The sequence below is a fragment of the Bos grunniens genome, chromosome 1 (assembly GCF_055505025.1).
Source record: "Bos grunniens cultivar Pamir isolate PY7600 chromosome 1, Bosgru_T2T1.0, whole genome shotgun sequence".
NCBI classification, from domain to species: Eukaryota; Metazoa; Chordata; class Mammalia; order Artiodactyla; family Bovidae; genus Bos; species Bos grunniens.
Window position 1 is genome coordinate 116,348,923 of NC_141165.1, and position 16,700 is coordinate 116,365,622.

The following is a 16,700-nucleotide window of genomic DNA, read 5'->3' on the forward strand; positions in this document are numbered from 1 at the left end:
TTTTTATTCATGTAGCATTCTTTCACTGATTATCATGACACTTTGTTAGCTACTCTACCTGATCATCATTTTACCACCTTAGTGTAGTATACTGACAGACAAAGGATAGAAAGGACATTTACAGGATAAAGTTATTAACAGATTTTAATTATGTAGATATAAAACACTTAACATCAGAGAGTGAGAGCACAGTGTTAAGAATTATAACCACTGGTTCCCCAATTCACTGATGTATTCATTCTTTTCTAAAACCAAGCTCTATTCTCTTTATAAGTACAGTTATTCAATTTCACTCTGTTCTCAACATATCAATAAAGCCTATATTTTGAACATTATTTCTTAACAATTTTCCAAGTTGTCTTTCACTTCCAAGTATTTATATTATTGTCTTAAACAAAAGAAAGCTTCAATAATTTTTGACTGTTCAAGAGAATTCAGAAAGTTTTACTTTTATTTCTACTTACTGGGTTTGAGATACACAATATAGAAATCAATTCAGACACTGAAATTCAAAGTCTTTTACGAAATAGCTAAACGAAAAGTACATTCTTGAGAAATGTTTTTTTGTTTTTTTTTTTGCTAATGATGGAGAGACTATTTAAATATACTTAAATACATGAATGTGGAAATACATTTAATAAGAACAGGACTCAATAAAGAAGTATGAAGATTAAAAGTACATGAACTTAGGTTCTCAAATCCCTGATCCCAAACAGCCTGGGACATACTTCTCTGATTTCACAGAATTACAAAGTACAGAACTGGAAAGGATATCTAGGATGGCCTGATTCACCCCCTTTCCTTTTGTCATGAGGTTTCTGATTTCAGAAGTTGAGAGTATTCAGGATCACATGGTGCAAGATGGCAACTAGAACTGAGATCCCTTGGCTCCTAGCCGAATGCAGCTTATCCTGGTTGTAAATTAAAATGGTAATATTTCCACAGCATTACTAGAATTCTGGGGACTGCCTTCTAAACCAGTTTATAAGTAACAGAGGAAACCTGTCACACTGCTTCCTACTGTCACTTTATATTTTAAAAAGCTTATGTAAATGGCTTCCCTATTAGCTCAGCTGGTAAAGAATCCACCTCCAATTCAGGAGACTCCACTTGGATCCCTGGTCTGGAAGATCCCCTGGATAAGGGATAGGCAGCTCATTCCAGTATTCTTTGGCTTTCCTTGTGGCTCAGCTGGTAGAGAATCCACCCACAATGTGGGAGACCTGGGTTTGATTCCTGGGTTGGGAAGATCCCCTGGAGAAGGAAACAGCTACCCACTCCAGTATTCTGGCCTGGAGAATTCCATGGGCTGTATAGTACATGGGGTGGCAAAGAGGCAGACACGACTGAGCAGCTTTCACTCACTATCCACCACATCTCTTCCCTTCAGCCACACAAAATATTCTTCAGTTCAGTTCAGTTCAGTCGCTCAGTCATGTCTGATTCTTTGTGACCCCATGAATTGCAGCACGTCAGGCCTCCCTGTCCATCACCAATTCCCGGAGTTCACTCAAACTCATGTCCATCAAGTCAGTGATGCCATCCAGCCATCTCATCCTCTGTCGTCCCCTTCTCCTCCTGCCCTCAATCCCTCCCAGCATCAGAGTCTTTTCCAATGAGTCAACTCTTTGTGTGAGCTGGCCAAAGTATTGGAGTTTCAGCTTTAGCATCATTCCTTCCAAAGAACACCCAGGACTGATCTCCTTCAGAATGGACTGCTTGGATCTCCTTGCAGTCCAAGGGACTCTCAAGAGTCTTCTCCAACACCACAGTTCAAAAGCATCAATTCTTCAGCACTCAGCCTTCTTCACAGTCCAACTCTCACATCCATACATGACCACAGGAAAAACCATAGCCTTGACTAGATGGACCTTTGTTGGCAAAGTAATCTCTGCTTTTCAATATGCTATCTAGGTTGGACATAACTTTCCTTCCAAGGAGTAAGCATCTTTTAATTTCGTGGCTGCAGTCACCATCTGCAGTGATATTGGAGCCCCAAAAATAAAGTCTGACACTGTTTCCACTGTTTGTCCATCTATTTCCCATGAAGTGATGGGACCAGAAGCCATGATCTTCGTTTTTTGAATGTTGAGCTTTAAGCCAACTTTTTCACTCTCCTCTTTCATTTTCATCAAGAGGCTTTTTAGTTCCTCTTCACTTTCTGCCATAAGGGTGGTGTCATCTGCATATCTGAGGTTATTGATATTTCTCCCGGCAATCTTGATTCCAGCTTGTGTTTCTTCCAGCCCAGTGTTTCTCATGATGTACTCTGCATATAAGTTAAATAATCAGGGTGACAATATACAGCCTTGATGTACTCCTTTTCCTATTTGGAACCTAATGCACACATTTAAGAATAGTGTGCCTGTCTTCAAGTAATTTTCTTTTCCTAAAAGGTGCTTCTACTCTCTCTTCCAGCCCACCTGTGATTCCTTCAATGTATAAGAAAGAGCTGATATGTTACTGATATGTTACTTCCTACAACCAATTCTTCTTGACCAGAATTCATTCCTCCCTTTATTATTCTTTCACACAACAATACTGAGTATTACCTCAATATACTCTCATTGGCAATAATATTGTGAAGACATTATTTCTAAACTTCACAAGAGTACCTAACTCCAAGAATGTAAAATAGCAACTTGTTAAATGGAATTCAGGACATAACTTTTTTTAAAGTATATTTCAATATTGGCAAAAATGAGTTGACAAGCATTTCAGAATAAATATATATATTTTTTCATTTTTGAAAGCCTAAAGAATCATTTGCTCAAGATTACTCATCTATTTTTCATATCTGCTAACCAACGGTGCTTAAGTTTTATTCAAATAACCTGAAATGGTTTTCTTTACAGGCAAAAGATGAATGCCTACTACTGTAACAACATCAGTCGGTATGTTACTATGGGTAAAATGGGCATTTTAAGTTAAAAAAAAAGAATAAAAAATAAAACCAGTATGAGATAATTTACTGTCACATATTTTATATGATTTATAATGTAAATCATACATTATATATTTCAAAAATATTTCTTAGTTAATTTCTTTAAATGAAGAAAATCTTATCAATTTAAAAGTTATTCCTAGGAAATACTTCATTCAGAAAAACACCAGATATGCTTTATGTCAAAAGATTGTCAAATACATCATCTAGTTGTCTTTACATATTTGTAAAACCAACTTAAGTAGTATCTCTGAGAAAAGGCAACTTTAGTTAAAATGGCCATTCAAATTACCATGGCTCAAAGTTTTTCCACCCTTTCTACTTATCTACTCACTTGTTTTAACCTATAAATAGCACCAAGTAAAGCTCTATTCATGCAGAATGCCGAGCTCAATGACACACAAGCTGGAATCAAGATTGCCAGGAGAAATATCAATAATCTCAGATACACCGGTGACAACATCCTAATGGCAGAAAGTGAAGAAGAACTAAAGAGCCTCTTGATGAAAGTGAAAGAGTGAAAAAGTTGGCTTAAAACTCAACATTCAGAAAACTAAGATCATGGCATCTGGTCCCATCACTTCCTGGCAAATGGATGGGGAAACAATGGAAACAGTCAGAAACTTTTATTTTTTGAGGCTCCAATATCACTGCAGATGGTGATTGCAGGCATGAAATTAGGACATTTTTTTCCTTGGAGGAAAAGTTATGACCAATCTAGACAGCATATTCAAAAGCAGAGACATTACTTTGCCAACAAAGGCCCATCTAGTCAAAGCTATGGTTTTTCCAGTAGTCATGTATGTATGTGAGAGTTGGACTATAAAGAAAGCTGAGTGCTGAAGAATTGATGCTTTTGAACTGTGGTGTTGGAGAAGACTCTTGAGAGTCCCTTGGACTGCACAGAGATCAAACCAGTCAATCCTAAAGGAAATTGGTCCTGAATAGTCATTGGAAGACTGATGTTGTAGCTGAAACTCAAATATTTTGGCCACCTGATGTGAAGAACCAACTCACTGGAAAAGACCCTGATGCTGGGAAAGACTGAAGGCGGGAGGACAAGGCGACATTAGAGGATGAGATGGTAGGATGGCACCACCAAAGTGATAGACATGAGTTTGAGCAAGCTCTGGGAGTTGGGGATGGACAAGGGAAGCCTGGCATGCTGTAGTCCATGGGGTCGAAGAGAGTCGGACACGACTGATCGACTGAAATGAAAGCTCCAATCTTGTCAGTAACCTATTCTCTTCATTAAAAGAGAAACTTAAGTTGTGTATTTTCTTTAAAATTTACTAATGTCTATCCATTTTACTATTTCCCTTGATTCACCTTTATCTAATTCATGAAGCTTTGTCCATATCTCTTACAAAATATGTCCATGTGCTCCAATTTTCAAGAAATCCTACTGCTGACATTGTCCATATATGCATTATTATCTGGGTGATAATCTAAAAGTAATATAGCTTATCCCATCAGTGATATCCCAAGGTAATTGAGTATTCAGGTTACTTTTTAACGTCTGAATCCTTGTATTACTTTTCCCTCTGTAGTCTATATGTATTGGTCATTGCCCTTTATCTTTACTTGGCAGAATCTTAAATAAAAAGCAGTGAGCTGTGAAATGACCACAGATACATGTGAAGATTAAAATATGTTTGGCTTAGAAATTTTGCTGAATTACTTCCTCGCTCTGTGACCATGTAGAAGTTATTTAATGTACCTCAGGTTCACATCTTTCAATAGAGAAAATTTATACTTGATTTCTAGGACTCATGTGAGTAAAGTGCTTTGAACAAAGCCTAGCATGTGGTAAAATGCTCAATGAATTTTTAACCATCTTTTCCTTTGCTACCTTACTCTATCATATTTATTTTCTACTGTAGTTTTTTCCTTCTTCTTTCTCTCTTTGCCTGCTCATTCTTGGTTGGCGCCCAAAATGCACATTTCAGTTTAGCAGTATGTTTATCAAGGGGATAAAAAAATCTGAATCAATTATGCAAATAGCACACGTAAGTAACTGGCTTTTCATAGTTTCCAATCCTCCTCTGTTTGCAGGGCCATCATAAGTATACAGGCACTAGAGTCAGAAATAATGCAGCATGTATTGAAGTACATCACTCACTACCTGGCCTATAAATTCTTGATATCTTTTGTTCCTTATTCTCCTTAATACTGGGTTTCTCCTACAGGGAAATGGAACTAAGACAAATCTCATAGGGCCATTGTGAAAAATAAAAGATAAAATTCTCAGAGCAGTGTCTGGCAAATAGAAAACTATGAAATAAACATAATTTTTCAGACAACTCTGCCCTCTCTTTATATAATAAACCAGACATAGAAAATTCCTAATTCATAACACCTATGACAAAATCATTACAAGAATGATAGTAGTAAGTTTATTTGTAACTCTGTAAGTCCCTATGTCTCCTAGTTACCACTTTGCATTACGAAATGCAGCCCTGTGATCAAGCCAAACACACTCACCAGAGCAGGGGCACAACTCCTGCTGTTCCTCATATGATTCTTTGGCTATGATTACATAAAATCAGTGATAGTATGACTGCTAACATTGTCATTTTATTCAGAAAATGAAAAAGTGGGGCTTATAGACTACTTAATCATTTGTAAGTCTTTATAAGTTACTTCATCTACTGAGAAAAAGATATATATCTTGGAAAGATATTCTGGAAAAGAAGCTTTATTCACTTCAAAGTAACTGTGATTAATATACTAACTACATTCAATGAATACTGATGCATATTCATTTTAATGAAAATAAGATAATGAAGGTACAAGCATAATCTTAGTTTAAAAGACACATTCTCACAAATGGCTTGACAAGAACTCTATTAGATTAAAACTTCAGAAATAGTACAAACACAGGTTATAAACAAACAAATCTAAAGAAACAAAAAACCTGTTAAACAAAGAAAGATTAAACTCTTACAGGAATTTTTATTTGAAAATAAAAATTTAATGAATGACTGTTGAATAACTCCTGACATAAAGGTCAAACTCAAATAGCATTATTCTAATGATTCTAAAAACAAAAAAATTTGGGTCAACTTCTCTCAGATTTAAATTTATAAATATAACAGAAAAAAGCAATGTAGAATAGTATCAGGGAGAATGTCATGAATGAGAAAAATACAATTCCTAAGAAAAGGAACAAAAGCTAATCCAAGTATATCTAGAAACAACTGACTGCCTCCATTGTTGAAGATTTGTTTTAACAGACAAAATCAAGGTAAAAAGCATCACAAATCACCCTTTTATTTTAGCTTTAAATAAAAAATGTAGAAATAAACTAAATGTGAAAATGAGGCAAAATATATCAAAACATGTAAAAAGTCAAGTACAACCATAGCTAAAATGATGTCAATACCTGCAAAACTGTACTTAGTAAATTATACACCCTTATAAGCCTTTCAAAAGCAACTACACTCTGCTAACAAAAATCTAACCATATGTTCCTTTTTGAAAAGTTCAAAAGATGCATAGTACTTTAGAAGATTCATATTTCCTAATGAACACCAAATGGCATCTGTAAAATTGACTTATGCTACGATAATCTAAAGTTGTTTACATACAAATATTCAATGAGGTTACCAAATTTAACATATACACAGAAAACATTTATTTTTAAAGAAAATATTTATATGGGCACTATTCTAATACTACTATATATAAACAATATATTAAAGAACAATTACTAATTTAGAAGAAAGCATTTTTATATATCATTCCACTGATTACTAGCTTTAATTGTATTTTAATCTTTTCCATAGGATTTAAGTTTTATGCTGAAATTCATACTTAAAACATTGAACAATTTTAACTATTATAATACACCCTAAAAACCCAGCAGAATAACAATTTTGAAAGATATTTAAACTTACCCCATTTAATGGATATGTTTTCCATCCTAGCTCTCCCAGCACAGTTGTTGTATCAAGCAACACAACTGGAAGCAAATAAACAACAAAAAAAATTCTTGCATGAACTTCTTAATTGACGTAAGTAGAAACTAGTTATTTAAATCACTGTCAACTACCTTTATTATTATTCTTTGAATTAGCTTTAATAAGTTGCATGACTTAGGTAAAATTATTTATAAATACTAAAGCTTAATATATAATAATTATAGTGAAAGTGAAAGTCGCTCAGTTGTGTCTGACTCTTTGTGACCCCAGGGACTATACAGTCCATGAAATTCTCCAGGCCAGAATACTGGAGTGGGTAGCTGTTCCCTTCTCCAGGGGATCTTCCCAACCCAGGGATCAAACCTAGGTCTCCCGCATTGCTGGTGGATTCTTTATCAGCTGAGCCACTAGGTAAATATAAAATGAATGTGGTAGTTATACATTAATTTTAAAATAAGAAACGTGTGCTTAACAACACTAAATGAAATGGAATAACAGAACTAACACAGTCATTTTTAGTAAAAATGATAAATGTTGGAAGAGGTAAGCGAGAAATACAACCACCAGATGACCTATAAGCAGGACCTGACCAATGGATGGGAGGCTCTTGAGCTCCTCACCTGTCCTTAGAATGTACACTCTTCCTATCATTCCCACAGCGGTAGCTGTTCTAAGGGCAGAGCCTTGAGAGGGTAAGGTGCTGCTGAAACTATCTGTACTGTGCATATGACTAAACCCTGTTGAGACCTCTAGGACTCTGGTGGTCAAGGGGTAGAGGCCTACTTGTTTGGCAGCTGCACAAAACAAGTCTTGTACATATAAGACTACTTATTAAACCTGCCACCTACCAATCTGGAGTGATCTGCTCCTTCCTTTGCTCTGTCCTTGCCCCATGTGAGTATGGGGCCACTTTGCAGACCAACAGTGAAATGACTACCTTTCTTTCCCTCTCATTTATAAAAATAGTCTCTTTTTTTACCATATTAAAGAAAGAAAAAATTTAAAGCAGGTCTGTATATTTTCTTTCTGTGTTGTCTTGTATATGACTGGCAACTCATTTTGAATAAACTCATATCTTTTTATTGTATGTGCTAGTATACTTACTGCTAAAGGAAGTAAAAGCCAAAACAAAAAACATATACCTTTTTCCCTGACCAAAAGTAACTCATAATCTGGTTGGGAAGACATAAAAACAAATAATCAGGACATATTCTCTTAAAGTCTAAAATTGTAGACTATACAATAGCTTAACAATTAAATTAGGCTAAGTCTGAATGGATATGAGAGTTGGGCCTTAAAGAAGGTTGAGCACCCAAGAATTGATGCTTTCAAACTGTGGTGCTGGAGAAGACCCTTGAGAGTCGCTTGGACTGCAAGGAGATCAAACCAATCAATCCTAAAGGAAGTCAACTCTGAATATTCATTGAAAGGACTGGTGCTAAAGCTGAATCTCCAATACTTTGGCCACTTGATGCAAAGAACTGATTCACTGGAAAAGACACTGATGCTGGGAAAGAGTGAAGGCGGGAGGAGAAAGGGACAACAGAGGATGAGATGGTTGGATGGCATCATCAACACAGTAGATATGAGTTTGAGCAAATTCTGGGAAATAGTGAAGGACAGGGAAGCCTGGCATGCTGTAGTCCATGGGGTTTCAGAGTCAGACATGACTTAGCAGCTGAACAACAACAACAAAAAGGCTGGCACGGAGGTCTGAGATGATTTCATAAAGGAAATGCAGTTTGGTCTGGGCTATGATGAAGGGGTCTTTAATCACATGTGCTGAGAAACAAATTTATTTTAGAATACCTTGCTTGGGGCTGGTGCACTGGGATGACCAAGAGGGAGGGTATGGGGAGGGAGGAGGGAGGAGGAAGGAGGGTTCAGGATGGGGAACACATGTATACCTGTGGCGGATTCGTTTTGATGTTTGGCAAAACTAATACAATAAAGTTTAAAAATAAAATAAAATTAAAAAAAAAAGAATACCTTCTATAAAGTCACTGAGTTATAACTAAATTAGTTCTCAGTTGCTGGAGTGGGAAGTAGGAGTGGAAAATATTTAGGGGAATTAAGAGAACAGAAATGAGTCTAGAAAGATAAATGGAGATCAATTGGGGAGTATTTTGGTAGTGTTTCCACCAAGTTAATGTGTTCAGTTCAGTTGCTCAGTTGTGTCCGACTCTTTGAGGCCCCATTGACTACAGCATGCCAGGCTTCCCTGTCCATCACCAACACCTGGAGCTTGCTCAAACTCATGTCCATCGAGTCAGTAATACCATACAACCATCTCATCCTCTGTTGTCCCCTTCTCCTTCTGTCTTCAGTCTTTCCCAGCATCAGGGTCTTTTCCAATGAGTCAGTCCTTCACATCAGGTGGCCAAAGTATTGGGAGTTTCAGCTTTACATACGACCCATATTTTTAACTTCTATCATCAAATCCCCAGTAAGGTCATGGACCAAACAGTAAGAAACAGTGCTTTGGTATCTCAAGTTTTACTTTATCTAGCTAAGAAAGTGGAGGGTTTTTAGTAGTTTAAAAAGGTGCCATTGGAAATGTGTTATTTGGCATCTGTTGTTTGGTGTTTATGGTAAGGATTCTGAGATTTTTTTTATTTGAATGACTGTATACTTTATTGATTTTTAGTATGAAACACTGCTTAAAGTTCTAGGATAAACTCTACATGCTCATTGCAGAATATTCTTCCAATATATTCACTAAGCATATATTTGTAAAACTGAGCTGCAATCATTTAATTTTAATTATGCAAAATTCTCAAATACTTTAAAATATGGAGAAAACAGTACAATGAACTCTCATTGTATTAATTACCCTGCCTCAATTGTTACAAACCTATAGCCAATCTTATTCCATCTATACTTGCATACCTACTCTTACTGCAAGATTTCTTTGAAGCAAATTCTAGTAATCATCTAATTTCATCTGTAAAAATTTCAGTATTTATATATAAGGTAAAGATTCCTCTTAATATAACTATAATATCTTGATCCATTACTATAAATAGTATGTATTAATTAATATCATCAAATATCCAGTCAGTGTTCAATATTCCTATGGTCCCAACTTATTTTAACAGAAAATCAAGATCTAAATAAGTCCATACATTACAATGAGGTTGTGTTCTCTTCATTTTTTTTTATTTTATATGCCCCTACTTTTTCCTTTTTTTTAAGTTAGATTTACTGAGGTATGATTTACTTACAATAAAATTCAGCCTATTTAAATGAGCATTTCTAGGTATTGTGACAAACTCCAATATCATGTAACTACCACTACAATCAAGCTATAGAATATTTCCATCACCATCAAAACTTCCTATGTGATCCTTTATGGTAAATCCAGTCCCCTCAATAATCCCCAGAAACCATTAATCTGACTTCTCCCTTGATTTTCACTTTCCCAGAATGTTGAATGACTGAAATCATACGTAGGATGACATCATATGATGATTTTTGAGCCTGCTTTCTTTCGCTCAGCATAACACATTTGAGATTCATTTATGTCACTATGTGTATCAATTTATACACTGAACACTCAGTCCCTTTTTATTGCTGAAAAGTATTATATAGAATGGAATTCCCTAGCTGATGAATTTTCATGTACAGATTTTTATACAAACCGAAGTTTTCATTTCTCCATTGTAAATAGCAATTACTGAGTTACATAGAGAATGTTTATTTTTTAAGAAACTGTCAAACTGGTTTCCAAAATGGCTGTATAGTTTTACATTCCCTTTAGTAGAATGTATGATTTTCCAATTGTTCTACATCTTTACCAGATCTTGGTACTATTCAGTTTTCTTTTTTTTTTTTTTAAGGCATTCTAACAGATGTACAATAGTATCTCATTGCTGTTTTAACTAGTCAGTTATCTTTTTCACTAAATGAAATAAAATTTACTAGAAAAAAATTTGACCTACAAAGGTAGTTTTATCACACATTCTAGATTTTCCCTTTTGTGAGAAATCACTGAACATACTTCGCCATTCTCTGTATTTTCTTTAAATTGGTAGATATATTAAGTGGCTTGACCAGATCAAGGTTCCATTTATTTTTTTATGTTTTGTAAAATTACTTCGTTGGTGGTGTTTTATAGTCCTTACACCAAATCAAGGAATATATCAGTGTTTACTAGGGGCATGTAAAAAGGACTCAAGAACCAACTGGCTTAAACTTCCACTAGCTAAAAATAGATAATTTGAACATACACAAGATTAATGACTATAAGGGACTGAAACACTTCAAGTATACTTAAATGCATTCATAATGATAAAATATACCTACTAATATATTTTGCAGTGCACTAGGAAGCCATTATTTTAAAAACTGTTAAAAAATCTGAAAAGAATAAAATACTTACTTTGTTTTTTATATATGAACTATTTATAAATAAATAAATAGTTAATGAAGGAACATTCATCGTATTGAAATATTTGAGTTAATAAATGAAGAAGGAATGATCAAATTAGGCTACAACATTTTCTGTCCTTAATGAATTAATATATTTAGCTAATGACTTCCAATGCTGCTAATATCATGTAAAGAGATAAAAAAAAACACACATAAAGGGTTAGAGCTTTTAAAAAGGCCTTCTTTATAGCTTCATTTACACCATATTAACATATAATTCTAACAAGCCTACAAGCAAAAGAAAGTACAATGCATACACACACACACACACACACACACATAAACACACACATGCAAATTCACAAAATGGTACTTGATGGTATTTGGGTTCATTCAGTATAAAAATAATGCTCTCACATATTAGAGAAAAAATCTGAAGTCATAATAAATATTCAAACTCCAGGCTTAAGTTATCAAATGAATATAATTTTATTTTTGGTATATACATGTTGCTGCTGCTGCTAAGTTGCTTCAGTCATGTCCAGCTCTGTGCGACCCCATAGACGGCTGCCCAACAAGCTCCCCCGTCCCTGAGATTCTCCAGGCAAGAACACTGGAGTGGGTTGCCATTTCCTTCTCCAAGTCAGTGGTAAAGAATCCACCTGCCAATGGAGAAAGAAATGGCAACCGACTCCTGTATTCTTGCCCGGGAAATTCCACGGACAGAGGAGCCTAGCAGACTATAATCCATGGGGTCACAAAAGAGTAGGACACAATTTAGCAAATAAACAACAATATACTATAGAAAAGAATTCAGAAATGTGTAATAGCAGAATCTACTTTGGGGCACTAAAAAATTTAATGTTACTCATTTAACACATTTATATTTTGGAATACATCATTCATGTCTGACTCTTTGTGATCCCATACACTGGAACCTAGCAGGCTCCTCTGTCAATGGGATTTTCCAGGCAAGAATACTCGAGTGAGTTGCCATTTCTTACTCTAGGGGACCTTGCGTGGATTGAACCCGTGTCTCATCTCCTGCGTTGCAGCAGATTCTTTACCACTAAGCCACTTGGAAGCTCATTCTTTCCCTGCTGCTGCTGCTGCTAAGTCGCTTCCGTCGTGTCTGACTCTGTGCGACCCCATAGACAGCAGCTAACCAGGCTTCCCCATCCCTGGGATTTTCCAGGCAAGAGTACTGGAGTTGGGTGCCATCGCCTTCTCTGCATTTTTTCCCTAGCAGGCTGATTAAGTAATGATACTAAATCAGTCAGATAGGCTTCCCAGTTGGTGCTAGTGATAAAGAACCTGCCTCCTACTGCAGGAGACATAAGAGACATGGGTTTGATCCCTGGGTCAGGAAGATTCTCTGGAGAACAGCACGGTAATCCACTCCAGTATTCTTGCCTCAAAAATCCCATGAACAGAAGAGCCTGGTAGGCTCCAGTCCATGGGGTCGCAGAGAGTTGGATACGGCTGAAGTGACAGCACACATACATATAGGAAGGATGGTTTATATGTTTCCTTCTTCAAGGAATCTCACACTGTCCTATAAATTCTTTTCTTTTCTTTCTTTTTTTTTAATGCTCAAGTTACAGGTGAGAAAACTAAGGCTTAGAGAGCTTACATATTTTCCCTAGGATCACAAAGTGATTCCAACCAAGGAGATTCATGCTAGAATAAGGAAGTAAGAAAGTCACTCAGTCGTGTCCGACTCTTTGCAACCCCATGGGCTACACAGTCCATGGAATTCTCCAGGCCATAATACTGGAGTGGGTAGCCGTTCCCTTCTCCAGGGGATCTTCCCAGCACAGGGATCAAATCCAAGTCTCTTGCATTGTGGGTGGATTCTTTACCAGCTGAGCCACAGGCAAAGCTCAAGGATACTGGAGTGGGTAGCCTATCCCTTCTCCAGCAGATCTTCCCCACCCAGGAATCAAACCAGGATCTCCTGCATTGCAGGCAGATTCTTGACCAGACCAACTAAGCTATCAGGGAAGCCGATGCTAGACTACTCCTTTAAAAATTTATAGTGTTTTCTTACTTCCATTATTTGTTTTTCTTTTTATTTTTGTAGATGCAGAGAAAAATCACCATTTACTTTCCTGATTCCAAATCTAGATAAGTTTATATCCTACTTTTCTCATCAATGGGTTCTACAGAAGCATTATTGGTATCATGACATTTAAATCAGGGAGTTTATTGGAGTACAGAGTATAAAACTCCCTAATATTGAAGTCTACCAATGAAGATTTCTTTTTCATAGACTGTCAAAATAATTAATCAATTAACTGAGGTAATTATTTTTTAAAATATATTTGGGCTGCTCAATTCTTAAAATATTTATAATTTTTAAACTGAAATATAATCATTTCAAAATAAACAACAAAAAAGAAAATCTGTACATATCTACAACAGTGAAGATCCTTAAGAGCACCTTTTTTGTTTATTAGTAGCTTCATGAAACAAGATTTACATAACTGCTTTATCTTCCTCATTAAACTGCAATCATACTTTCTAAAAATTCATAAGAACAGCAAAATTTCAAATTTGCATTCCTGACAGGTGAAGGATGCATTAATATCAAAATAAAACTAAGGATTTATTTTTATTTTTAACACCATTACATGTGACATATGTTTAAATTTTATCAGTTGCTCATAGACAAAAACCCCACAAACTCAGATTTTGCAGGCATACTAATTACATTGGACCCAGCAAGGTGAGAGCTCCTCCTGCTGGCTTTAAATAAAAGTTATCTAGTCCCTGCTGCTGCTGCTGCTGCTGCTAAGTTGCTTCAGTCGTGTCCGACTCTGTGCAACCCCACAGACAGCAGCCCACCAGGCTCCACAGTCCCTAGGATTCTCCAGGCAAGAACACTGGAGTGGGTTGCCGTTTCCTTCTCTGATGCATGAAAGTGAAAAGTGAAAGTAAAGTCGCTCAGTCGTGTCCGGCTCTTCGCTACCCCATGGACTGCAGCCTACTAGGCTCTTCCGTCCATTGGATTTTCCAGGCAAGAGTACTGGAGTGGGTTGCCACTGCCTTCTCCGATCTAGTCCCTACTAGAGTGCAAAAATACTCTAAACTGAGGGAGAAAAAGAACACCATCTCAATATTAATTTCAGTAAAACTAAATAATCTATAATTTTTTATTTATTAGCACGATTTTAAATATGGTAAGATTAACACCAGTGATTTGTTTAGGGGTTACACATGAAAATATAATTATGTATTCATATCGTAATAAATGAGAAACTGGATAAACTAACAATACATAAAAGTAGTAGGTTGATGGTATCAAACTAAAGTTTTAAAATGTTTATTTCATTTAATAAGCAACATAATGCATAGAATAGGTTAAACTATGTACAATTTCCCTATCAACTTTCAGAAATAAATCTCTAGCATATCTTTCTCTGAAAATATCTCTTAATTTATTAGTGCTCCCTTTACTCATTCTTTGGAAGTTATAAGAAAATGATCAGATCAGATCAGATCAGATCAGTTGCTCAGTCGTGTCTGACTCTTTGCGACCCCATGAATCGCAGCACGCCAGGCTGCCCTGTCCATCACCAACTCCCGGAGTTCACTCAGACTCACGTCCATCGAGTCAGTGATGCCATCCAGCCATCTCATCCTCTGTCATCCCCTTCTCCTCTTGCCCCCCATCCCTCCCAGCATCAGAGTCTTTTCCAGTGAGTCAACTCTTCACATGAGGTGGCCAAAGTACTGGAGTTTCAGCTTTAGCATCATTCCTTCCAAAGAAATCCCAGGGCTGATCTCCTTCAGAATGGACTGGTTGGATCTCCTTGCAGTCCAAGGGACTCTCAAGAGTCTTCTCCAACACCACAGTTGGAGAAGAAAATGTTATTGTAGTTAAAAGAAGATATCAAATGACAAAGACAAGGTTGATAGCACTGGATTAAATGTGAGAGTAATAAGTACCCAACATTAAGAAGCTCAATGTTAATTTCTTTCCTTTGGATAATTTATTGAATCTTTATATTCCTTTCACTAAATTTAAGATATATTAATTTAAAAACATTTAGAAAGTTGGTAATGATGACCCTATGTGCGAGACAGCAAAAGAGACACACATGTAAAGAACAGTCTTTTGGACTCTGTGGGAAAAGGTGTGGGTGGGATGATTTGAGAGAATAGCACTGAAACATGTATATTATTATATGTGAAACAGATCTCCAGTCCAGGTTGGATTCATGATACAGGGTGCTCAGGGCTGGTGCACTGGGATGACCCTGAGAGATGGGATGCGGAGGGAGGTGGGATGGGGGTTCAGGATGGGGAGTACATGTACACCCATGGCTGATTCATGTCAATGTATGTCAAAAACCACGACAATATTGTAATTAGCCTCCAATTAAAATAAATTAATTAATTTTATAAAGCTATTTTTTAAAAAACAATTAGCGTATAGGTTTAGAGTATATAATAGAAGATCATCTTCATTTCAACTGTACAATAAAAAACGAAGAGATTTTATTTAATATAGCATTTTGAAAAATTAAACAATAAGAGATCAATCAACCCACTAAGAAAGTAGTTATTGTTTTAGGATAGTCTTACTATAAAAATTCAAGTTAATGATATGTGAATCGAGTCCAAAGATTTATCAGTATTTTTAAACATTCATACAGCAGTAAACACTGGTTTAGAATTTTCTCCAACAGACTTCTTACAAAGACCCAGAAAGATAAAGTCACTTAGTAACAAGTTAGTAGAGATTTTAGTTAGTTCCATGTTCCATTGACTGTAACACACTTACCATCTCCCATAACATACGTAAAATAAGGGAAAAATTCTGACATCATGACCAGATATAAAACAATCACAGAATAATTTGAATTATAGGCACAGATACATAAGCATGTAGGGATCTATATCTATTAATATCCACCTATCTATAAACAGCAGTCATCTACTTCAATATCAACCTGCTTAAATCCTATTTTACACTGGCATTTAGGTTACCATATTAACTAATGTTTTGACATAACTGCATGTGTTTGGCAAAAATCAGTTTTAACTTTCAGATACTATGGGTTTTTACCCTCACAGAGAGTCAGAATCAATATTTAATTTCTAAAAATAAATCAAACACAGATTGCTTTAAGTAAACATAGGATTATTATGTTTACCCCTTAGTATCTCCCTCTAAATATTGACATTTTCCGAGACTCATTCCTTCTTATATATTAATAACAAAGTACTTTTATCTAGAAACTGAGATCAATACTTGTTCATTAAGTATACTTACAGCATTTTGTTTTGTCACAGCTTTACTATTTTTCTTGTTGCTTGTTTGTTTTTAATACAGGTGCTATTCATGGTTATTTTGTCTACCCTAGGTGAGAGTTTGCAAATCCTATTTGAATAGGTAATTTGAAGGTAATATGACCACAGAGACTTTAAATACCTTTCTCAAGATTAGAGAATAA

At 35.9% G+C, this 16,700-nt stretch overlaps 1 protein-coding gene across 5 annotated transcripts in view; it reads right to left on the reverse strand.

Annotated features, from left to right (window-relative positions):
• Positions 1-16,700, reverse strand: part of EPHA6 (EPH receptor A6) — a 1,018,620-nt gene that overhangs the window by 918,170 nt on the left and 83,750 nt on the right. For all 5 annotated transcript variants that reach the window (XM_086411211.1, XM_086411193.1, XM_086411202.1 and 2 more), the window contains exon 2: positions 6,844-6,908. In XM_086411211.1, coding sequence (XP_086267337.1) covers positions 6,844-6,908 — 65 coding nt within the window. The remainder of the gene's footprint in view (positions 1-6,843; positions 6,909-16,700) is intronic.